Below are 25364 nucleotides of genomic sequence, written 5' to 3'. Positions count from 1 at the left end.
GATGCTCACACAACAATATCAAACAAATATTTCAACCCAGATTGAATTTCTAAATATTATTTAATATATTTGCTCCTAAACCCAAATAACACGATTCCCAGTTCTTGTGCAAAAGCACCGTCACTCAATCCACGTGTCAAAAGAGTTTTCCTAGTGAGCGGGCTAAAACTTGTCCTAATGCAAGATGCCTAAGGCTGGTCAAAGGTGACTTAACCAATCCTAAATGCAAGAAACAATGAAAACAAGCAAAACACACAAAACAAACAAAGTCCAAGCCCACAAAGGAAAGAGACGTACCTCCGGCGTGAGCCTTCGAGGGCTACTTGCGACGCCGGGTGACGACAAGCAAGCAACTTCACAAAGTCCACAACAAATCACGACTATCAACCTTGTAAGAAGAAATCTTTGCTTAACTATCTGCAAAAATAACTAAAATTAAACACATAAACTACGAATTAATATAACTACGACTAAACTTAAACTACGAATCACGATAAATAAGACTTTAAAACTCAATTATGTCACTACAATCCCCGACAGCGGCGCCAAAAACTTGGTAGGAAATTAGTCGGTCTAATTAAATAGACTAATCTAACCCTAGTTAAACCCATGGTAAAGTTTAGCGACTATCGTTAAAAATAGTTGCGACAAACGGGTCGATCCCACAGAGATTGCTACTTCGGACAAACGAGTACTAAAATATTACCTAACCTAATTCGACAATGTTGTTTTATAGAAATTTGGAATTATTATTAACTAAAATTAACTAATTACTACGAAAGCAATAAATTAAATGGATTAACTATTACCGAAGAAAACACTAAGGCATTCGAATCCACCCTAGACCGTTGTAGGTTATCCTAGTCAAATCAGTTTATAGTTCTCTTTTAATTACGAGTAGCATGAGGGAAAGGTAACCCTTGCTTGCTCAAAGATGTGATCATGAAGCTCTTATATTTATTAGATTGATTGAATTTCAGCAAACGAAAATATAAATCCCTAGCAAGAGTTGTCTTTTTATAGCACAACTCTTCACAGAGTTATTTAAACGATAAACGTAGTGCACTGATATTAATAAGAGAATAATTTAACTATTAATTAGTCGAGACATGAAAACATGCAAGATATAATTAATGAAAGTAATCCTATTACTATCTAAAGAAATCAATCAAGTTTAATCTTTAAGTTCCGATAACAGTAAACTAATTAAACATAAAAAACCTACGCAAGCCTAGGGCTTCATCTAAGCCCTAGCTAATAATTTAGCTACACATAATAATCAAACTAAAAATAAAGTAAAGGTTAGGAGAACTCATATCGACAGTGAAATCTCCTTGGCTTTCCTTCGTCTTGTTCTCGATTTCCGTGCGTATCCAATTCTCGCTCTTCGGCTCTCCGGTGTTATGTTCTGTCTTCTGTGTTCTGGAGCGCCCCCCTCTACTGTTTCTCTCCTCTATATATAATGGATTGGTTAGGGCAGTGTTTGATTTTGAATGGGATTTGAAGTCGGTGGCGAGAGATTCGGCTTTGGATCAGTTTTAGTCGAAGTCGGTCTTTGTTTCTGTTCGTGAAAGGGAAGGTGGAAGCTAATCAGGTAGTCCGGTTGTATGGGATTTAGGTTGTGTGGGCACGTGTTCAATTTGGTCGGCCGAAATTTGAGGGATTGGTTTCTCTGTTCTTGCGAATTCGATTTAGAGAAGGAAACTAGAGTTTCTGTTCATGAGAATGGGAGAGAAACATAAGGTCTGATTCGGTGCTCTCGGGTGGACATGAACCGGTATGGCCATTAGTTGTTAACTGGTTCGGTCCAACCTTTTAACTCTCGGTTCTGGGCTTTGGTCACTTGGGCTTAGTCAAGCGCTAGGAAATAGAGACCCTCTCTATAGCACAATCAATCAACTTCCAGCACTTTTCAACCTGTTCACGCATTCATACCATTTCTGCAAAAACCAAGGAAACACGATAATCAATAGGAGATTATATAAAATAACTGGACTAACTCATATAAATTGGGCGTGAATATGTAATAATTCTGCACTTATCAGAAACCTTAATGTTTTACAGTTCAAAAAGTTCATTAGTCCATTTTCCAAATGAGTTCTTGGAACCACCCAACATATTGTAGTTTTCATCTTTACCTGTATTAATCCATGACACTAGCTAATAAGTTTTTTCTATTTTAATATTTTCTCTTGAATCTTTTCTTTTACTGTTTTAGATGAATATAAGTCTACTTTTGTGAGTAGGTAACACTTTGTGTTCGCTATTATGAGTATTGATTATCTCAAATCTATGCCCAAAGAGTTTCCCCTTTTAGGCCACGAAATTTATCTTCATACCATGAGTAGATTATACCATCATAATGGAACTTGAACAAATCAAGAATCTGGAAATGCATCTGGCATCTGTCTTTAGAGATCATGCTTGATCACATTTCTGTTTGTGTTGGCTATCAACAGTGCAGACATTATTGTTATATTCTCCACAATTTATGATCCCCGGAATAGTAATATAGGATTCATTTCCTTATATATTTGTTATGTATAATTGTAACATGTTGTAGTTGTTACTGGTATATCAACTCAATATAGTTTTTAGATGTGTATTGTCATTCTTGGAATGTGGTTATCATAATTGAATTGATTTCATTATAGGTTGCAAGTTTAAGTTTAATATATAGTAGCATAAAGTTTTTTACAAGCTTATTCATTTTATTGAAATGGAACTATTTATGCTTTAGTGATTTGTGCACATGCACTAACAAGAACAGCTCTCTTTTGGTTTTTTCCTGACAGAGCTTTTCTGGACAATTGGAGAAGGACATATTGTCTTCAGGTAAAAATGTAAAATGCTTCTACAGTCTTCCTTCTAATTTATGATGTCTACCTTTTGTGTTTCATATGTTGGTAGTAACTTCTGTTTTCTAATTTAAATAGCTTATCAGGCGGACACAAGTAATATAGATTTTTTATAATTGTGGATCTTATGTCTTTAGATAATTTATGCTCATCATAGTTTTAACTTTATGCACATACGTCAATATTAGATAATTTGATACTTTGGCAATGGTTTTAATCTTATAGTTAAGGGTAATTCTACTTGGAACTCTATCAGTATGAATGCATGGAGCTCCAACTTAAGTTTTAAGCCATGACTAAGCCGAATTATGAACTAGAGTTGAACAAGTTCAAGTGCATTATATCTAGAATAATAGTACAATTTTCCCATTATTCGCTCTGAAGTCTTTAAGCACCATAATAATCTTTTGAAAGAAACATTATATATACCATGTTTAACGATATTGTTCTTAGTTTTACGTAGATAACTATGGCTTTAACTTTATGCGCATACGTGTGGAAAATACATCAATATTAGATAATTTGATACTTTGGCAATGGTTTTAATCTTATAGTTAATGCATGAAACTGTCCGTCATTGTCTTTATATTCTTTTCCGTCCTGAATTTACTTTAACCTTCTAGCTTCTAAACTATCTGAATCAATCTTTTAAATTGCATAACCAGGGGGATATTCTGTGTTCAGTGTACTTAAGTACGAAACTCTGAATAAAACTTTATTTGCTAACAAAACTTTGTTTGCTATTGTTTATGAGAACCTTATATTAGAGTTTGCCCCTTTGGATTCACTTACGTGTCGTCGTTTCTTTACAGGTAAAGTTAAAATTTTAAATTACATGATTTAATTCATAATTTTTTTGTGTGTGCATGTAATTATATATCTGAGTACTTCTTTTATTTATATTAGATTTTTTTTGTGAGTGCATGATCAATTTTTTTTTGTTAACAACTCTATATATCTGAGTACTTCTTTTGTGTGTTCAATCTAACTACTCTATTTTAAGTGTCCCTTATAATTAGAATTCTGAATTTTTTAAATATTTATTATAAGAAATCCCTATGGCCAAGGAGAAGAATAAACAGGTTCGTAAATCAAGGCTAAGATGCAATCCTCTCCCACAAAGAGAGTTGGTTATAAATGATTCGCGTGCTACCAGAATTTCAAATATTCGAAAAGTTCAGTCTATGCACAGAGAAGAAACCGTGAATAGGCAAAGAAGCATCACTACTGATGTTGATTTTCAGAACATCAACAACAATTCAACAAATTTTAATTTGTCAGATTTTGATTTCATTGACAGCATTCCACTTCGCAAAAGTACTCGCGATATTGGTAAGTATTAAATTAAACACGTAGAATATTTCGATTAATAACTTATATCCTTTTCTTATCTGTTTTTTCTTTATATAGAACTATGGGACTTTGGTGAACCCAACAAAATTTGTTCTTTCTGTGGAGCTATACTCTGGAATGAAGAAAGGAACAACAAGAAACAAAAGGGACAACTTCCTACATTCTCCATTTGTTGTCAAGTGGGAAAGATACAACTTCCACTATTGAAGAATCCTCCACAATTCTTAAAGGATCTGCTTGAATCAAGGGGACCAAGAAGCACTCATTTTATTGAAAACATAAGATCATATAATTCGATCTTTGCTTTCACGTCAATGGGTGGAAAAATAGACTATGCAATTAACAATGGTGGTGGTCCATATGTCTTCAGAATTCATGGACAAAATTACCATAAAATCGGATCGTTACTTCCAACAGGAGATAAACCAAAGTTTGCGCAACTTTATATATATATGACAGAGAACGAGGTGTCCAATAGGTTAAGTGCTCTGCCCAATCAAGCACTCGAACAAGCATTAGATGGTAGTATAGTTGAAGGATTGATAACAATGCTGAATGCGGAAAATGAAATTGCAAAGGCCTTCCGAATGGCACGAGATAGGTTCAATGAAGAGGACTACATACCTGTACGCATTAAACTTATCGGCACACGCTCAAAAGATGCAAGACAGTACAACCTGCCTACATCTACTGAAGTAGTAGCACTGATGCTTGGAAATGGAGTTGAATTTCATCATCGAGATATAGTTGTTGAACACCAAGAAGAAGGCCTCAAACGAATTACTGAACATTATCCTAGCTTTATGGCAATGCAATATCCTCTTTTATTTCCATACGGTGAGGACGGCTACACATTCAATATTTTGTATCGAGGAGAAGAAGAAATATCAGAAAATCACCGCCACACAGTTAGCATGCGAGAATATTATGCCTTCAGACTTCAACATAGAGAAAATGAGGGCCAGACTTTAGTCAGAGGTGGTAAAGTAAAATTGCAATTTCTGGTCGATATATACACATGTGTAGAAGAAGAAAGACTTGATTGGTTCCGAAACAACCAGTCCACAATTAGAGCATAACTATATAAGAATATAGTTGACTCAGTGCACGCTGGAGACACAGATGCAAGATTAGTCGGAAAGCGTTTAGTTTTGCCTTCTTCATTTACTGGTGGGCCACGGTACATGGTGCAGAATTATCAGGATGCCATTGCTATATGCAGATGGGCGGGACCTCCAGATCTATTCATCACATTCACTTGCAATCCAAAGTGGAATGAAATTAAACTTGCAATGAAAAGAGTTGAAGGTCTAAAATCCGAATACTGCCCTGAAGTTGTTGTTAGAGCGTTTAAGATAAAAGTGGATCAGATTATGAAGGACCTCAAAGAAGAAGAACACTTTGGCAAAGTTATGGCAGGTAATTTTAAATATTTTACATCTTAATTTTATTTGTGTGATGCCTAAACTATGCGACTCTTGGCTTGAAAACATCTTACTCCTTTTTTCCCCCGTAAATTATTCATTTTTATTTTATTTTATTTTCTGCTGGTTTTACTTTTATATAGGAATAATTAGTCGGTTTACAATATAATGTCTAATGTCTCACTTAGAACCTTCAAGCCAAGTGTAATAACTAATAAATAAGCCAAAAAACGAATGATATTCCAATAGTTGCTCGGGGTTATGCAGAACTTTATATATTATACTCCTTTCTTAGACGTAACGACTTTATACAAACAAATTTGTAAGAATTTTGCAGCAATCTATGTTATTGAATTCTAAAAACGAGGTCTACCACACGCTCACATACTACTTTGGTTGCACCCTGATGACAAACCTTCTACACCAGCTGACATTGATAAGATTATATCAGCTGAACTTCCAGACAAAAATGATGACCCGTTGTTATATGAAATTGTCATAGACAACATGATTCACGGTCCATGTGGAGAGCTAGACAAGAATTCACCTTGCATGAACGAACGAAAATGTACCAGACTTTATCCAAAAGAATTTTGCGAAGAAACTACATTCGATGACAAGGGATTTGCAAAGTACATGAGAGACTGATACCAATGTTGAAAACACAGAAACCGAAGAAACAATAATACAAGTTGATGAAATTCAAAGATTCTTAGACTGTCGGTATGTATCTGCACATGAAGCTTGCTGGAGATTATTTGGATACGATATCCAATATCGATACCCACCTGTTGAGAGACTACCATTTCATCTTGAAGGCGAACATACGGTGTTCTATCATGACGATGACAACACAGATGAAGTCATCACCCGTGAAAGTGCAAAGAAAACCAAATTTACAGAGTGGATGCGCTATAACCAATTACATGAAGATGGTAGACACCTGAGGTATGTTGATTTCCCATTAAAATTTGTTTGGGTTGATTCTTTTAAATGTTGGCAATTAAAATAGAAAGGAGTAAAAATCGGAAGGATCTTTTATGCACATCCGACGTCAGGCGAACGGTTTTATTTGCGAATGGTATTAAATGTTCAAAAAGGTGCAACGTCATATAAAGATCTCAGAACTGTCAACAGCAAGGTGTATGAGGATTTCAAATCAACGTGTTTTGCACTTGGACTGTTGCAAAATGACGACGAATGGAACGATGCAATCGTTGAAGCAAGTCAATGGGCTGGTAGTGCTTCCTTAAGGCAGTTATTTGCAACACTATTAGTTTTCTGTGAGGTGAGTGAACCTTTGGTTCTATGGAACAAACATTGGGAGTTGTTTACAGACGACATACTGGACAAAGAAAGAACTCGAGCAAATGATGGTGATCTGATTTTAACACCTGAAGAGCTTAGAAACCATGCGCTGACTGAGATTGACAGATTACTTAAACAAGTCAACCGTCAACTGAAGGATTTTAAGATACCGTTCAAAGATATGAGGTCAGAACCTAGAGACCTAGATAGACTCATCACGGAATAACAACAATATAGTCACAATGAAATGCACCAACAATTTCATGAAATGCAAAACTGCCTGAATCATGACTAGAGGACTATATATGATGAAATTATAAATGCAGTCAATACAAACTCAGGTGGGCTTTATTTTGTCTATGGAGGAGGAGGAACTGGCAAGACATTCCTCTACAATACCATACTGACCCAACTACGGTCACAAGGGAAAATAGCCATTGCAGTTGCTTCTTCAGGAATAGCAGCTCTACTTTTCCAGTGGAAAGACAAAAGATTCAAGATTTAAAATCCCAATAGAAATTGATGAGTACTCAACCTGCAATATAAGTTAAAACACCATGCTTGGCAGACTTATTCAACGAGCTGATCTTATAGTATGGGACGAAGCTCCTATGACCCACAGGCATGATTTTGAGGCGATGACGAGGGATTTGAAAAGATCTAATGGGCAAAGAAAATGAAAACAAGATCTTTGGAGGTAAAATTATTATGCTAGGGGGAGATTTCAGGCAGATTTTACCTGTCATTCCAAGAGGTACAAGGGAAATAATAATTTCTTCATCGATAAACATATCACATATTTGGCAGCATTGCAAAGTCTTCAAGCTAACTAGAAACATGCGCTTAGAGAATGTGCATTCTTTATTGGCGTCAGATTTCAGCAAGTGGGTATTAGACCTCGGAGAAGGAAACTTACCTGGCATTTCCATATTCGAAGGTAAAGAAAAAAATTGGATCCAAATTCCTAATGATCTTCTTATTCCGCCTGGCTATGACAGCATAAGTGATATCGTGTCAAGTATTTACAAAGATTTACCATCAAAATACATGGATGACAACTACTTCAGAGATAGATGCATTCTGTCGCCTACAAACGAGTCTGTAAATGATATCAACTCCCACATCCTGTCTTTTTTCGAGGGACAAATGCGTGAGTACTTCAGCGCCGATTCAATAAGCTCCATATCTGAAAATATTGAAGAACAGTATGCAGTATACCCAGTTGAATTTCTTAACACAATTAAAGGATCTGGTCTTCCAAACCACAAGCTGGAGTTGAAACTTGGCACGCCAATCATGCTCATTAGAAACATAAACCAAAGCCTTGGTCTTTGTAATGGAACCAGACTTATTGTTATCAAACTAGCTCCAAAGGTCATTAGAGCAAAAATTATAACAGGGAGCAACATTGGCGGGGAAACTGATATACCAAGGATAGAGACAACTTATAAGTGCACTAACTGGCCGTTCAGTTTGAAGAGAATACAGTTTCCAATAAAGATATGTTTCGCAATGACAATAAATAAAAGTCAAGGACAGACATTGAAGCATGTGGGGGTATACTTGCCTAAGCCAGTTTTCAGTCATGGACAACTATACGTTGCAGTATCACGAACAACTACAAGATCAGGACTAAAATTCCTAATCAAGAAAAATGGTGATGAACCAGAAGGATACACTCAGAACATTGTCTACAAAGAAGCATTCAACAATTTACAATGAGGTAAAAAAAAATATTAGTTTAATCTCAAATTTTCATTTTTTTAACTTCGTATAGAGCGAATTACTTATTAACTGATTATTTAGGGTCTCCCCCCTAAATACACACAAAAAAATTTTGGTCAACCCACTTTGACATTTTTTTTGTGTGTATTTAGGGGGGAGACCCTAATTTCCCATCTAGTGGGGGGGAAATCCTAATTGGCTCATCTAGTGGGGGGGTAATACTAGTTAACCCTAATTTTTTTTATCCTATTGCAGTGTAGAGGACCAGCAGCTACTATGGAGACATTATTCACATTCGCCATTTTTTTTATATTCTCTTTTGTTCTTTATTGGAATATACACACCCATTTTCTATATATGCCAAGTGTTTGAAATCACTACAATTTACTACTTCGTTGGACATACATTTGTTTTCCTTTTATATTTATTTTTTAGTTAATTATATTAACTTTGAAAAGATAATCTCTTACTTATCTGTTCTCGGTCGATCTACTTGCAGCATTTAGACATGACAACTCATTACAATTTGATAAAGCAAGCCACCAAGTCAGTTAGGAATTTGAAGCTCAGAGTAAGAATTGATAGAAGTTGGGACCACTATCTGGTTGGAAATGAGACATTGTTAAGTAAGGATATGATCCTTATTGACGAAAAAGTAAGTACCACACTTATTCAACATCTTTTTTATCACTTTAAGATTTATATCCATTATTTTTTCATACAGGGTGACCAAATTAATGCGTCTATACCTATGGAGATCTATCCACAGTTTAAGGAAAAAGTTGAAGATGGTTCAGTGGTACATTTGGAAAAATTCACTGTTAAAAACGTTAGGTCTTACTGTCCCGTGAACAATAAAAACAAGATAACATTTGAAAAGTATACTACCATGAGGCACTACAACAGAGCATGGTTTTAGCAGCGCCATACCCCATCGCTAAAGGTGCCTTTGAGCGTGGCAAAAGATCTGTCGCAACGCACCAGATGGCGTTGCAAAGGCGTTGCTAAAAAGTGCGTCTCAAATACTCAAATGCAACGCCAAAGGTGGCGTGGCAAATATTCCTAATTTGTTGCGACGCCTGAGGGTGCTGCTAATACACTAATTCCATTGCTACTTCATTTATTAAAATTAAATTAATTGCAAATTTTTTTCAAACTATTTGCAGCGCATGGCTTCGCAAAAGAGAGCTTGTAACAACTAGGATGGCGTTGCAAAAGTGATACCTTTAGCTACACAACTAGGCCTCGCAAAAGGCAACCTTTTGCAACACTATTTCCGTTGCGGAAAGTTTAAATATTTGGCTCCATAGTGCGGGAAGTTTAAATATTTAGCTGAACATTTAGCGTGGCAAAAGACGTCCAAAAATTTAGCCACACACCAAGCGTGGCAAAAGATATCTACGTTACTCTAGAATCAAAGCTTTTAGCTACACCAAAATTATTGCGAATGATATGAACTCCTGTGCTTTATTTTATGACACATTTAGCATTGCAAATGGTACAATTCATACATATACATGTACATTTCTATTTACGAAATCCTGCCCAAAACAATTTTTATAGAACACAGTAACCCTATAACAATTCACCACAAATCATAACAAAATGAATTTCATTACTAAACCATTCAATACAAAAGATCATAAAGAATTCACATAACTATTTTTTGCGAAAAAACATCGTCTCACATAATCTTAACAACGTTCAACTAAATTTAAACGAATTATTCAAAACTAAAATTCCACAAATAATGTCTATAACATGCTAATTTGAGCAGCATCCACTCGGAGCTTCTTCTTGATTCTACTACTTATGGCGACCAATCGACCAATCTGGCATAACAAATTAAAAAAAAACGTAAGTAAATTTATTAGAAACATTAATAAACCTAATATACACTCAAGTTGACAATGCATGTGAAACTATGCACCTCCTATATGCGTAAATTGGTGCTCATGGCCAAAAGCTTAGAAAGAACTTATCAAAGTTATAACTCGATCACATTCATGAAGGTACAGATCAAATAAGAAGACAAAAATAGCAAAAAAACTAATAGATTTTGAACTAAATTGTACATGTAAATGCCAAACCATTAAAAAACCTCGTGTCATAAAATTATCACCAATGAAACAATAAAATAAGTAAGGTTAAACATCAAGTAAATCAAGCAAACAAGCTCAACTACAAAAAGCGGTTCCAACAGATGGCATAGTCAGATGTAAAGGTATCAACCAACCTATAATGAGATTTTTAACCCCCTGCCTATGATTTAGGAGTCAAGAAGTCCTGCCTTCGGCTATTCCTTCTATCCCTTGCTACTATTTAACAGGAGCGGAATATCCTTTGTCCTAACCTTTATCCTTCGGCTATTCTTTCTATCCTTTGCTACTATTTAATAGGGAGGCTCAGGGAAAGAACCTAAGCACAAAAAACACGCACTACCGCAAAAGGAACAAGGGCGAGATGGATAGGCTAGGATCGGGGAAGCTCAACCATCAACAAAAATGCTCAAAGGAAGGGCTGGGCTCTACAATAGCGTTTAAGCCGTATGTGTTGAACCAACTCTTTTAAGGTAACATATGAGACCGATCAAGTGTAGGAATTAGTGCTGGAAATTGACCCTATCTTTCTTTCGGAAGGGAAAAAGTTGTTTGGCCGAACCACTATCTCTTGATTGATCTGATCATACACTTGCTTTTCCCGCATGCTAGTTCTCTTGATATTCTTTCTACAACTATAGATTTGGAGCCAATCAGGTATGACCGCGTGTCAAACTGTGTCAGGCAGGAGACAGAAGGAATATTCAGCTAATTCCTTTCCAATGAGAACTAGATAGGCGCCCCATGTGCTTTGGGAAACCATTAGAAAGTGCAAAGTTGAGAAACATGACCGCGAGGAGGCTCTGCTCGGGCTGCTATGGTGAAGCGTAAGAAGGCGGCAAAAGCCGATGCCACAGGAGGTCGCCGCTGCTGCTCATCATGATTTGAGATCAGAAACCGCTCCCGAAGTTGGCTTAAAGATCGGCCGATCATTAAAAGTTAGTTCCCTGCATGGACCCATTCTTACATTTGCACTTTCTATTTCATAGTTGATTTCCATCTTAGTTCTTTTATCGTAGACCATTTATATCAAAATTTACAACATATGTATACTTCCATCTGCCCAAAATGTCCAACAGAGTACGATTACTCAAAAGTTATTTTAGTTTGCAAAATACCTTCTACTCTCGCAGAAAATTAGATGATTTACGGCAATCCTATCAAAGCTAAAAGTAAAGACCAAAAGTAAGCATCTCACTCTTACCAAGTGATGTCCTAGTGTACTTTCGAGGAAGAAAAATCGGTAGACATTACGCAGTCATGTCCTCCATAACATCAAGTGTCCTTCCTCTAATGCAACACCACACTCATTGAGTGCTTGCTTTCTTAGCAGCTCAATGAGTTGTAGATGTATCTCGATACTCGTGAAAGTTGGTCACAAAATGTCGGATGCAAGTTGAGGATTGCAAAGGAGAGAGGATAAAACTAGAAGGGACTTGAATAGTGTCGATATGTCTGCGGACAATAGGATCATCCGAAGGCATGGCTTTGGATAGAACTAAACAGAAACAATCGGGACCTCCAACCCATGAATTTTAGTTAGGCAATGAGTGTTGATATTTATTTGTGCATGTGACTACAAAGGCATGAACCAAAAGTAAGAAGCTATGAAGCACCGGACTTTCGATCGCTGATTGATCCTAAACCGGCAGAGACGGTTGACCAATTTAAATGGAAACAGAGCTAGAAGGATGGTCAAGAACGGACAAGCGAAGCCTTTCTATCCAAAGACCCACACTTCGAAAGCAAGCTCTCCTCCATTTCAGCCTTTAATAATTGGATCGATAACATGAAAAGGAGCTATCTGTTCAAACAAATTTTAAAATTGAAAGTGTGTATCTTTGAAAATGCAAAGATAGCAGACCTTAATAGTTATGATCAGCCACTGAACAGCCCTAGATGCACTATTGGTGGACTAGAACTGCAAAACATCTTGCAAAGCTTTTTAGCATAAGTCTACATCTTATTGATCAACTATGGGTGCCTTTGAAATCGAAAAATCTAGCAGATCCACAACATTAGTTACCTAATTGGATGATTATCACCAACCACCACCTAGAAACTCTCCTTGGATAATAATAACCTTCCTCTTCAGATGCCTAAATAAAACAAAGAACCACAAAGACTGCTCTTACACCGGCAGCAAGCGGGGTTATCTTCAATTCTAAGATCTCTTCTAAACCATACTATACTACTACAATTGCTATTACCACCACCACCACTAACAAGTCCACTTGACATTTTTTTTTTTCTTAGCAACTCAAACCCAAGAAAACAATCTCGTATCAAATCTATGTTCGGTCATGCGTAATAATTAATTACTATAGACCGCGGAAAGAGAAGTTTTAGGACTTATAACAAGATTGCTTTTTTTTTTTCTAGTATGGTTTAGGCCAATAAATGTATGGGTCATAGATTTTGCTATTATCCCCTTGAACTTGTAATGTTTTTATCCTTATTCTAAGTAAATTATTATCTTTGTGGTCAGTGGAGAGTGGGATTATGGTGAATTTGAAGAGGCCGCAAAGGAAGCGAGGGGGGAAGCTTATCGAGGCAAAGACAAGCTTTTCTTTGAAGCATAAAGAACAATGATGACACTAAAAAACAGAAATACGCCTAACCTGATGGTTCATGCGTGATAAAAGCTCAAAGGCAAAGTTACAAGCTTTTCCCAGATTGATGAATGTATGTGACTATAAATATAGGACTTGTGAAGGCAGCTAGTGTAGGGAGACAAAATGATCGACCCATCCATCTGTAACATTGTTTTTTGTGTCCGTGATGGGGGTTTGAGTTTTTTGGTAGTTCTAGATTGTTGAAAATCGAAGTATAGTGCAGGATACGAGAAGCTACAGAAACATGATATACCATTGGATGCTGAAGATATATAGTTACACAATTTCATTAAAAAAAAAGGTCATACAATATCTAAGGAACTATGGCACTGGTTATCTGACGTCTTAAAGGTTCAGACACACCAAGCTTTCAAGGAATTATCAATGCCTCGATGTGTACAACTAATTGTCAATCATATATCCCTAATTGTGTGAAAAAAGAAAAAAATAACCAATACATCATTAACAGAAGATAAGATACCAATATTTCTTACTTGCTTAAAGTTCTCAAACTACGTACCAATATTTCTGCCGATTTGAACATCTATCGAAGATTTCTTCATTCATCTACCACAACCGAACGACCAATCTGGTACAACAAATAAGCAATGCATAAGTAAACTTTAAAAAAAATGCACTCAAATAAGCGATACATGTAAACCAAGTCAAACTTATGGACCTAGTATATGCACAAACACCACTGCCACAATTAAGTTCCCAACCTTTTACAATATGAAAAACAAACTATATTAGAACAAGTGAGTTGATTAAATTCAGTTTAGTTTACAAGACAAAATTTGTTCCATTCAAATAGGTATGTTAGGTGTATATATATTCAGCACATAACAAAACACAATCAACTGATGTATCTCTTCACTTCGTAGTCAATGTGTCCAACAAATACTGTTTTCAACATTTTTAAATAGGTCCTCGTTACAAGAAATTCTAAATTATTTGTTTCACTATTAAAATTTAAAGGTAGGGGTCAACTAGTTGATTGTTAATCTCAATGCGATTCTAAAAAAAAATAGAATCTCAATGCATGCACATCAACGACATCAATGAGTAGGTTAACAACAAACTATAGTGGCACATTGTCAGTAACTGTACTTAGAAGTTATATGCTCCTGGACCCTTAGACCATCTCACTGTTTGGTGCCTCCTAAACAATTTCATAAAGGAAGGAAGGAAGGCTTAGAAATCAGATTTAGGACTTACCAAAGAGGAGCTACATATAGTTTGCTACCACTCTGGCAAACTACGTACAATTCAAAAATGAAATTGAGCAGCAGCATCCAAGCTTCCATCCTAGCTTGTTGGATAGTTTACAACCACCCCAATTGTTCGTTAGGAGCTTTTTTCTGATTACAGGAACTCTAATTTTCACAATTTAATATTAGAAAGAATAAAAACTGGCAAACACTTATGTATTTCAAGGTGAAATGAAAATATGCTTACTTGGAGTAGCAAACCTCCCCATTGCCGCCACACAGCATTATCAAATCAGTGGCTATGCACATCAATATCTCCGTCTGTCATAGATTTCTAAATGCCCAAATCTTAACAAAGATGTCTATCATATATCCATGTAAGCCCACAACTGCAGTGAGAGACAAAGATGGTATAGTCTCGGGAAACAGTAACTCCTCCAACCAAATTTCCTCGCAAAATAATCCTAACACCATATCCTATTCTATTATATATGATTAAAAAAAATCAGTAACTAACTTTCTCAAATTGAATCAAAACCAATAAATGAAATTGAAAGAAACAAGCAAATTCACCCTAACCACTTGTTCATAAATAAAAACAAACCCAGGAATAGATTGAACCACCAAGGAAAACCATGATTATACACAATACCAAATAACTATTAAAGAACATCCGCATTACCACCATAAAATTGCCAACAGCTTCTATTCACCACTGAAAATTTGATACACTATAATGTACATCAAAAACAAATTGTTTCAAACAATTAATTTCACAAAATTCACAATATAAACATGAATTTACCGGTCCTTTGAATTCACAAATAAGTTCAAAGAGTCTAAAACTGCAGTTCAAATCCCACCAGTAGACTCATTGACATAAAAATCCACCATTTTCAATAGAATTTGCTTTTCTAAACATAATCTATTTCTATTTCACTACAATCAAAAGTACCAGTATGATAAGAAAAAACAAAGACCTTCTATTTCAGCATTAATGGTTCCACTACCTGTCGAAGTCGTCGATCAATGTGAACACAAAAAAATCAGTTAATCATTTAACAGAGAGAGAAAATCAAGTAGCTTTCAACTGAGAAGATCAAAGCAGCAAGTTTAACAGTGGTGGTGGTGGATTATACAAAAGTCGAAGTTTACCTTAGATTTGACAATGGTGGAGGATACCCAAAACTCTAATCTGAAAATTTCGTTAGGTAAATGTGGAATTAACCCTAAACACAAATTAAACCAACCAAAAGTCGATGCTTTGATGGTGTGGAGGATTAACCAAAATTAAAGCTTTCAAATTTAATCAAAAGAAATAAAAGAGAGAACAATACCTAAGCTTTGACCACACTGGAGGAAAACGAGGAAGAACATTTTTCTTTTTCTTTTTATGTTTTTTTCAGTAGGAAGAAGATTCGATGGCTGTAAAGAAAAGAAAAGGGTAGGAGGGGTTTTCCAATTTTTAGGGTTAATTAGAAGCCAAGAATAAAAAAAGGCCTGCAAGAAAAATTTGTTAAATTAGAATATCCCGCCCCCATAAAAAGTACATCAGGAACGCCATTGTCGTCCCAGCAGGGTAAAGTGAAAAAAACTTCGGCTATAAACAAAAACAATTTGCAACAGTTGAGGCGTCACATTTGTTAAGTTGGATAACAGCTGCGCTAATGGCATCGCAGTAGATAGCTTTAACAAAAAAGTTATTTATTATTTTAACAAAATTATTAATTACGCCCTATTGGTCACGCAAAAGGCGTGGCAATAAGTAATTTTAAGTTAGGCTAAGCCGGATAGATCAACAAACTATTAGGGACGCCTACAGCGTCACAATTGATATCTTTTACCAATGAATTGTGAGCGCTGCAAAAGAGGGCGCTGCAACAGAACCCTTTTGTTGTAGTAAGGAATATTTCAGATGAAACATCAATTCCACGACAACTATTCAGCTTTGTCGATTTCAAGAAATTAGCCCCACGTGATAAGCAAGACGAATTTCTTACTGGTAATTCTAACATTTTTTTTCAAATTACATTAGTTCGTTTATTGGTAAAATTTTCATAGGCTTACCAATAAAGTTTACCTTATTCAGATGTCATTGGTTTCTACAACAACATCGGTGAATTGCAAAAAAATGTTCACACAAGAATGGGACAGTCAGATAAAAAATCAATCTACATTGATAATGAGAGGTATGCTTTTTCTTATTAATGATACTCTACTATTTAATAAACCAACTAATCACCAATGGTATATTTTTAACTCTGTTTCCTTATTTGTTGTTAGAATGGAATGCTTGGAAATTACTTTCTGGGGAGATCGGATTAAACAAATACCACAAGTCCTAACAAAAAATGGCCCAAGAGATATTATAACTGTGACTTCAACAACAGTCAGATTGTTCTCAGGTACATCTATCTAAATATGTACATTCAATAAATTTGAGTGATATGTGCTAATGTACAAAGTTATTGGGCTTCAGGTAAATATGTACTACAAGCAACACCGGCGACAAAGGTGTATATAAACCTGGAAACAGATGATGCTCATACTTTAAAAAATAGGTAACAATTACTTATTTCATAGGAAAAAATCATGTACATACTTTAAAGTTTATGACATATCTCTCATGTAAAATGCAGTTCAAACAATCCACGGGCGGAGTTGCCAATTTCCAGAAAAAGGTCATCTACCTATGCAACAGAGGCAATTCAAGTGAAAAATTTAGAAGAAATTGATACATTGCTAATGAGTACTTCATCAGTGGTAACTTCCTGCCTTTATCCAAGTTCATGTGTAATTCTTCTTTTCAATTATTGTTTGACTGTTAAACAAAATTTGAAATTATCAATGTATAGGGGAAAAGGTACAAATTTAAAGCAAAAATATCAGATATTGACAACAAATACAACTGGCATTACAATTGTTGTGAAAGCGACCAGTGCAGAAGAAAGGTAGAACTAAAATATCCAGAATGGTGGTGTGACTATTGTTCCATTTCAATGAAAGAACCAACAAAAAGGTATTGAAACAAATATTATTAAATAAATTACAAATATTATCATAGAGACTAAAGTAATTACATTCTATGCAGGTACAAAGTCCAATTTGAAATAGAAGATTCAACATGCAAAAAGTTGATAACAGCGTTTGATGATGAGGCCGAATATTTGTTGCAACGTCCTTTGGATGAACTGTTGAAAATTGAGAAACAGGTATTAATTAGCTTTAACTCTTTAAAATTACATTTATTTACAAAAAATCTCGCACGATGATATTAAAATATTCTATGCAGGAAAATGGCTTCGACTTGGTTTCTGAAATATTATAAGAACCAATTGGCAAGGGATATGAATTTGAAGTCAGAATAACAAAGTACAACTGTGAAAATGGAAAAGATAGCTCATTAACCGTCTCAAAAATAGACAAAATTGAAAAGGTAAGTACAAATTTTATTGTTGCTTATAATGCATTGTTAAAATTTTACTATTGCAGTTTATTGCCTAAGCAAGCTGTGGAACTTTAGCTTCCTTTCATACCCCCAGTAATAGTCATAGCTAATGTTTCGCTCTACTACTAACCTATCTTAAAAACAGGGCATCAAAATCATCAAACAAGAGGATGAAGAACCAAATGCCAAAAAACAATGTGTAGAAATTCAGGTAACATACTCATTCTCTAATACTTGGAAATAAAATATTGAAATAATAACTAATTATGAGATTTAAAATTATTCTTACTGCAGGATTGATTGAATTCATAAGGCTTCTCATCAATAGAATCATGACGTAAACGAAGGAGTGCGAGACGACATACAAAAATACACTCAAGTTATATGTTGAAGTTGCTTTAATTATATATTTTTCTTATTTAAAGAGATATTATACATACATTAAACTCATTATTTGCTCATTGTCTTCCACTTAATTGAAAGTTCTTTACGATCTAATAGTGGTACTGCTGAAGGTTTGCTTATTTAAACATCTTTCAAAATTTTATATGGGCTTAGAAATATCTATTTGATTAGTTTAATGGGGATAGTGTGCTTACAGTCTTTAGTTTATCTATGCAAAGACGCAAGAGTAGGTACTATGGTACTTTTGTGATAGGGAGATTTGGCGAGTCTATAGAATTCCACTTGAATTGAGGGGATTGTAGTTGGCGAGTTGGAAGTGAAGGGATGGTTGTTGAAATGGTTCTTTGGATGGTGGGCAGTGAAATGGATGATATGGGTGTTGAAAGCGGTGGATAAAGCCGGGTATAAGACACCTTCTCCTATTCGGATGGTGGCGATACCACTTGGGTTCTTGTGAGAGATGTGATTGGGATTATGGAAACCGGGTCGTAAAACTGCCGCCGCTTTTGTACTTCCTATGTTGACTTATATATCTAGATTGCCACCTATGAGTGAGGAAAATGAGGCCGAGGGGTCCTTATCTTCGTTGTTATGGTTCCTACTAGAGAAGTTCTAAAACAAAGTTTGGTATTAAGGAACATACCTCCGAAAGTGTTAAAGAAGCAGATTTTTTTTTTTTCGCCGTATGGATGTAATGGTGAAATTGCCCTTCCGAGGTCATTGGACCCGAATATTGGTTCTCCAACTAAAAATGCTTTCATCCGCTGATCGTTATGAGTCTTGAGGATACTTTTATCGCAGCCAGATTAAGCATTCGAATCCTGATTGCTTTCACCTTCACATATCATTGATTTATCACCGGATACCATGCTAGATAGTTTCCAACTCCAATTGCCGAAGTTACGTCGACTTTACTCTATATGTGTTTGTCGAGTGGAGAAAACAATGGACCGCCATAATCCCGGCGGGGACTCATGCCCCGCAAGCTTCAAGGTTCAGATCTTGTTCCACTTGATGGTGATGAGTTTGCAACGGAAAAAGTATAGAAACGTATAGAAAAGTATCAACAGATGTATCTCACAAAATATTCTGTTTCTTGGATCACAAGAATCTAGCAACAGCTGAACAAGGTAAGCCAACTTAAAAGTTAGCTCTATTTGTATGTTTATTTTTCTGATTTTCAACTTTTAGGATCTTCGTGAACTCTTAAGTTAGATCTTCAATTTATAGTTTTCAAGTCTTTGGGTTTTCTTTGTAAGTGGCAGAAACTTCGAAGGTGTTCTGAATTGAGTCGATTTATGCGTCAACACCTCATACTTTGAATATTTTTCAATCTGATTTGACAGAGGTATATTGCTTGAACACACTAGGCCCAGACTTCTTTGCATGCATTCATCTCTATAAATTCTAAAGAGACTCTTAAGTTTTTATAAGCATGAGGGAGTGAGGGACGTAAAATTGGTTGGAGTTTCTCTTAGCCTGTTCTGTTACAGAGTTGAATGGACTCTAAAGCTTAATGGTGTGGAGTATGAGTACATAGAAGAAGATCTAAGCAACAAGATTCCCCTGCTTATCGGTTACAATCCAATCTATAAGAAGGTCGATCTTGGTTTAGAACCAATTCGGCTTCCTTATTTCACCATGTGGTTTCTTTCCACCATAGTACGATCATCATGTCATCCCTATTACCTTTACGGTTGATTAGTTTACGGTGGTGCGAATTACCGCAAAGCACACTCTTCGGTATAGCGGCACCATAATCCATCTATGAAATTTCAACGACCCGAAAAGAGTAACTTTGCTACTTCCAGTAACCACTCTCTTCTTTCGCCTTAGTATCCTCTGTTTCTTTTAAGATTCGATCCAAAGTTTATGTGTTTCTCATGTTCAAACAATGAAATGAACGAAAAATAAAAAGCCGTAAAAATAATCATCTATCACTGGCCGTGTTGGTACCTGCTTGTTTGTTGGTACCCTACCGTGTTGGCGTAAGAGAAGAGGGATTTGAATTTAGACTCTCTCAAGTCATTGGAGCAGATTGATATGACGCGTCTGACGATAAATTTACAACCCCAAGATATGAGACACTTAGGATTGGAAGGGCATCCCCGTCCACATGTCAAAGATCGGTCTGAGAACCGAGCTTCTTTATGTTTCCTTATATTGTTAGGAGTCATTTGTTTGTTAACACCTACATTGAGAGCTCAAGTTCTAAACTCAACATTTTAATGTACTGTTTTCTCTTTAAAAGTAGAAGGCTTTTATAGCCAATAAGTAATTCTACCATACAACTGATAAAGAGCACTTCATTTCACAAGCATTTATATACATATATCCAACAGCTTTAGTCTTAACACACGTAAGCCACGAGAGGCCCAAGAGCATTCCCTGTGGTTCCAAGAACGATTAATTAAGAGGAAAGAGAGGTGATAATCTATGTTATTCATTTGTGTCAAGTTTTTAGTGCTGGCATTATGATTGTTTTGGGATAAACATTTGTGGTTTGAAACATCGGTTCCACTTGGTATGAAAGCAAACTGAGCAAAATGTTTGCTTAAGAATAGATAAGTCACAGATGTGGTTAGCGGGCTTTGACTATGTCTTGATAGGTGGTTTCACAACCATAATGATTCACTATCAAAGATGATGCTAACCCAACTGCAAAAGTTATGTACTAGCACGTGTTTTCATTTTAATTTCATCAGTCCTAATATTGCACAATAATAATTGAAAACTGGCACAGAAATTTGCTTTTTACAGCAGGGCCATGGAATGAACAATCAAAAAGTGCCCTAAAGTTTCTAAATGGAGACAGATTGTTTCGACTGAAATAGGTAAAAGTCTAAGTTGAAACGTATTGGAACATTCTACCTTCCATTTTCCAAATGAGTTCTTGGAACCACCCAACATATTGTAGTTTTCATCTTTACCTATATTAATACATGACACTAGCTACTAAGTTTTTTCTATTTTAATATTTTCTCTTGAAAAGAATCCTTGGCACCGCATCTCACTTACAAACATAAAAAGGTCATATGAATATCCCAAAAGATCATTTTGCCTATCTGCTAGTAACAACTAAGAGGATCCATCACTTAATGTCTCACCTATTAATTTATGTTAAGAGTGTATCTTTTACTATGTCTAGACCAATAAGTTTTCTACCCTTACCAATTGAAAAGAAGAAGAGTCGTAAAACCTTCCTCTTCCGACACATGAATCTACTTAGGTGCTGTGAACAGCATCTGTCATGTATCTTACAGTTCTAATCATCTTATGGTCTTTAAAATCATAATTGTTGGATGAGATGACATGTTATCCAACTGTACTAGCTTCTTGGTTAGAATATGATGTAGGCATGACTCTCATTATGCTATGTGTAGCAAATGTGTGAGGGTGGTTACGTGTTGGTACTGACTGTTTCTAACAAAAAGTTTTTCGTTGGATTTCCTGAACACTCAGTATTAGTAGCATGAGAGAGGAAAATTGTTAGTTCATCCTCTTGCAGCTATTACTATGGTTGAAATAATTTGCATTCAACAAGAAAATGTAATCAAATTTCTGAGTTTTGCTCAAGCGTTTGGAAGATGACAATGAGACCAGAACTATGTATATGGCCATATGAATGAGTTCAAATACAGCAAATTTACTCATGTTGTCAACAAACATGCGTCATATATAACACAACGTGAATGGAGAAAACAAAACTCAACATTTTACACCGCCATAAAAACAAATCTTCAACCCCACAATCTAATAAGGTGCCTCTCTGACACAACGTTCTCTACATGTCAAAAGTGGTTCTTAGAGACAGAGACCAACATACTGCTTCCACTAACGCCAAGATCATCAGTCCATCAGCTTCACTTGCTGAGACCTCCTACATTGTACATATCGCTACAACTAACGCTAAGGCCAACAGCTTTAGTTACCTTGAATTTTTTAGCCACTCCAAGATAAACCACTGCAACTGAAAATGCCAACATGATCCCTGAAACACTTTTTTGGTAAAATCCCTAAAATACACTGGTTGAAAAGTTGAACACGTCTGCATTGGTTACTTTCGATAAACCAGTGCGAAGCACGGTTCGCATACTAGTATAACAGGTTCAACAATAGTTTCTTTACTAGGTTAGTTCGGTGCCTCGTGGTGACGGACACCCCAACAACATGATATAATTTAGGCTCAATGCTTTGGGCCTTTGGTTCTCATTGGGAGCCAAATCACTATCTAATTCACCTGAAAACCAAATGATGCTTAGAGTTAAACTAAAGCTAAAACTAAATCAATGCACAACCTTATACACAAACTAGACGATAATCCAACAATTGCATGTTTCCTTTTTCTCTCTTTCTTAAAAGCTCGCAATAGATATAAGTAAATCTCAAGAGGTTCTACAAAGCATACAAATGTACAATCTAAATGAGAAGAACGGGCACTAGAAAGACATATTCTATTAAGAAAATAAAATCAGTCTCAACTAATCCAAGCAGCCCACAACCTGTACTTATTTCTCGTACCACACTAGCCTACACTAGCACTTCTCACTCACTACCTGCAACATTTTAGCACCACCCACCAACACCTGCAACACCATAGCACCACTCACCAGCAGCAACACCTACCTACCCAACCACACACTCCACTCCACTCACTCACTCACTCACTCACTCACTCACTCACTCACTCACCCAGCCTCATAAGCATGGGTGATTACACAAGTAGAAGGGCTGGACATAGCAGGAATTGAACCCGAGACCTCTAAAAAACTAGAGGCTTTGATACTATGTTAATTGTCAATTTCTTTATAAACTCGAACTTATGTGAATAGTAAATATTATTAATATATTAAAGGAGATTCGGGAACACTCATATATGTCAACATATTTCTCAACCGCACCAATCACGCTTAACATAGCCTAATAAAAATTCACCAACTAAATTACCAACGCGCAATTAATAGCACACGCATAAGCTCAAACAATATATATACTTGAATAAAAATCTAAAACACACCAGAAAAGACTTACTTGGGTAGAGAGCATTGTATGTATATAAGTCGAAATCCCCTAATATTGAAAAACAAAAAAACTTTTAACAACGAGTAAAAAAAAAAACTGATAAATCATAGAAATATATACCAGTAACAAGAGTAACCAATTTAATTATTTGTAATGAGTATTATATATATTTGAAGAGTAACATAATCTGGAGTTACACTAGTTGGAAAGCCCTGCAAAACTCTACCCAATGAATTCTCGACACATAACACATGTCAACCAAATTCATTCTCCTATTTAGAAAGTCAAACTTAAAAACTTGTCTAGGGTACAAAAGCTTTGAGAATGCGGCTAGAAACTTCATTGAATCAACTACCATATATATCTAAAATACCAACAAAGAGAAAGTACAACATACTTTAAAGAAATGATATATTTTGTAAAGTAATCAGAAGAAAATATTTGCGGAATGAGACTTTTGGAGAGAGAGAATCAGGAGTTGAAGTAATAACAACTGTTTTGGAAAGCAATTTGTTGATGATCCATTCCATTCTTCCACTGTCATCCTCGTCATCTTCAATTATCATGGTAAACGAAAAATGTATAGCTTGGAATTGGATTTTGGTCAATTTTGATATGGCAAATTTTGGTCAATTTTCCTTGACAAAATATTTCCAACCCCTAGATAAAAATTTCCTGTTTGGAGTGAGAAAAGAAAGTCACGTGAGTGTTTTGCCAACAAATCTCTTTTTTTTTGCCGGTCCAAAATTCAGCAACAAATAGTGGCAAATGGGCTTTAAGTGGGAAAATATTGTTTTGCCAACGGGAAAATGGGTTACCAAGCAGGCCTAAGTCCTGTTTTTTGGCCCAAGGTGTATGTATCAAGAAATGTCAAGAAAAATGTAGTTAGAATTACACAAGAAAAATGTAAATAAAAAATAAAATAAAATAGACAGTGCATACATGTTGAAGACATGCCGAGAAAAAAACATTGCCACCTTGCACAACCTGGTCCTAAGTTGTAAAATAACAAGTAAAGTACTTGAATAAATAGCAGGAAAAATTTACACAAATCAAGCACATTTGAATGTGGAATTTCAGTATTCTCAGCAAGCTCAACACCACCATCCTGTTTGATGTTGACAACGCCCTGACTGCCATCCGAACACAACTGAAGAAACAAAGGGGAATGGACATCCTTGTTATAGAAGATAACTTGTTTGTGTTAAATCTTAACAGCTTCACTGAAAGAATGAGAATTCTTACTGATCAGCCTCTCCATCTCCTTAGTCATCTCTTCATCATGAAGGAATTTGACGCAGACATGGATCCATACAACATTCAGTTAAACAGTGTTCCTTTATGGTTCAGTTTTGAGGGACTCCATTTTGATCATTGCAGCCAAGAAGCCATAAAAGAAATATCTTCTAGTGTTGGCAAGTTTTTAAAGGTGGACCCACCAGACGGCTTTCCGAGGCTTCGAAAAAGGTATTGAGCAAGAATTGACGTCAACGTCGAGCAACCAATCATACCGGGTATTGAAGCCTCAACCCTTACCGGTGAATATGTCTACGTCAAATTTAAACCGGATAAATTGCCGTATCCATTCTACATCAAGTGTCTCAAGACGGGACATCGTTCCATCGCCTGCCATGATCCCCCATATGTTCACCAAGTCGGGACTCTTATGGTAGCTCAAACACCTCTCGCAGTAGTACCTGAGGAGCAGATCGAAAGCGGCTATTCACATTTCGGTGATCTGGAAACAGACAACATGCTCATTGTTCAAACTCTCCCGGAAAACCACAACACTGTTCTGGTCAATTTGCAAGGTTCGGAAGCGATCCACGTGGCACCTAGCCTCACCAATCAAGTCTCACGTGAGACGCCACCTCTCTCCCATGCTAAAATATCTGC

General features: G+C 36.0%; 1 protein-coding gene and 3 long non-coding RNA genes across 7 annotated transcripts; 2 read left to right on the top strand and 2 right to left on the bottom strand.

Annotated features, from left to right (window-relative positions):
• The first annotated feature begins 3651 nt into the window (after positions 1–3651).
• LOC147498627 (uncharacterized) lies at positions 3652–9532 on the top strand. Of its 2 annotated transcripts, none has more exons than XR_015194336.1 (3): positions 3652–3670; positions 9168–9323; positions 9393–9532. It is a non-coding gene; the product is annotated as an uncharacterized LOC147498627 (long non-coding RNA). The 2 variants fall into 2 exon arrangements; XR_015194335.1 differs by lacking the exon at positions 3652–3670 and adding an exon at positions 4692–5630.
• A 729-nt stretch (positions 9533–10261) lies between these two features.
• Positions 10262–16349, bottom strand: LOC147498626 (uncharacterized). Of its 3 annotated transcripts, XR_015194333.1 has the most exons (5): positions 15574–16349; positions 14841–14982; positions 14601–14758; positions 13903–13971; positions 10262–10500 (listed from the first exon to the last, which is right to left on the bottom strand). It is a non-coding gene; the product is annotated as an uncharacterized LOC147498626 (long non-coding RNA). The 3 variants fall into 3 exon arrangements; XR_015194334.1 differs by lacking the exons at positions 10262–10500; positions 13903–13971 and having other exon boundaries at positions 14576–14758; positions 15574–15603; positions 15749–16345; XR_015194332.1 differs by lacking the exons at positions 10262–10500; positions 13903–13971 and having other exon boundaries at positions 14576–14758; positions 15574–16336.
• Positions 16350–16501: 152 nt separating this feature from the next.
• LOC147498625 (replication protein A 70 kDa DNA-binding subunit D-like) lies at positions 16502–18462 on the top strand. The gene is made up of 10 exons (XM_086560568.1): positions 16502–16595; positions 16683–16782; positions 16877–16998; positions 17073–17154; positions 17233–17356; positions 17449–17612; positions 17685–17805; positions 17886–18029; positions 18187–18252; positions 18336–18462. Exons 2-8 carry the CDS (start codon positions 16739–16741, stop codon positions 17919–17921), a joined length of 693 nt encoding a protein of 230 aa, XP_086416694.1. The 5' UTR covers positions 16502–16595; positions 16683–16738; the 3' UTR covers positions 17922–18029; positions 18187–18252; positions 18336–18462.
• A 3563-nt stretch (positions 18463–22025) lies between these two features.
• On the bottom strand, positions 22026–24198 carry LOC147498624 (uncharacterized). Its single transcript, XR_015195528.1, has 3 exons — positions 23866–24198; positions 23478–23516; positions 22026–22686 (listed from the first exon to the last, which is right to left on the bottom strand). It is a non-coding gene; the product is annotated as an uncharacterized LOC147498624 (long non-coding RNA).
• Between the last annotated feature and the right edge of the window lie 1166 nt (positions 24199–25364).

The sequence above is a fragment of the Coptis chinensis genome, chromosome 5 (assembly GCF_015680905.1).
Source record: "Coptis chinensis isolate HL-2020 chromosome 5, ASM1568090v1, whole genome shotgun sequence".
NCBI classification, from domain to species: domain Eukaryota; kingdom Viridiplantae; phylum Streptophyta; class Magnoliopsida; order Ranunculales; family Ranunculaceae; genus Coptis; species Coptis chinensis.
Note: the sequence above shows the minus strand (reverse complement) of the source record. Positions and strands in the feature narration are given on the sequence as shown.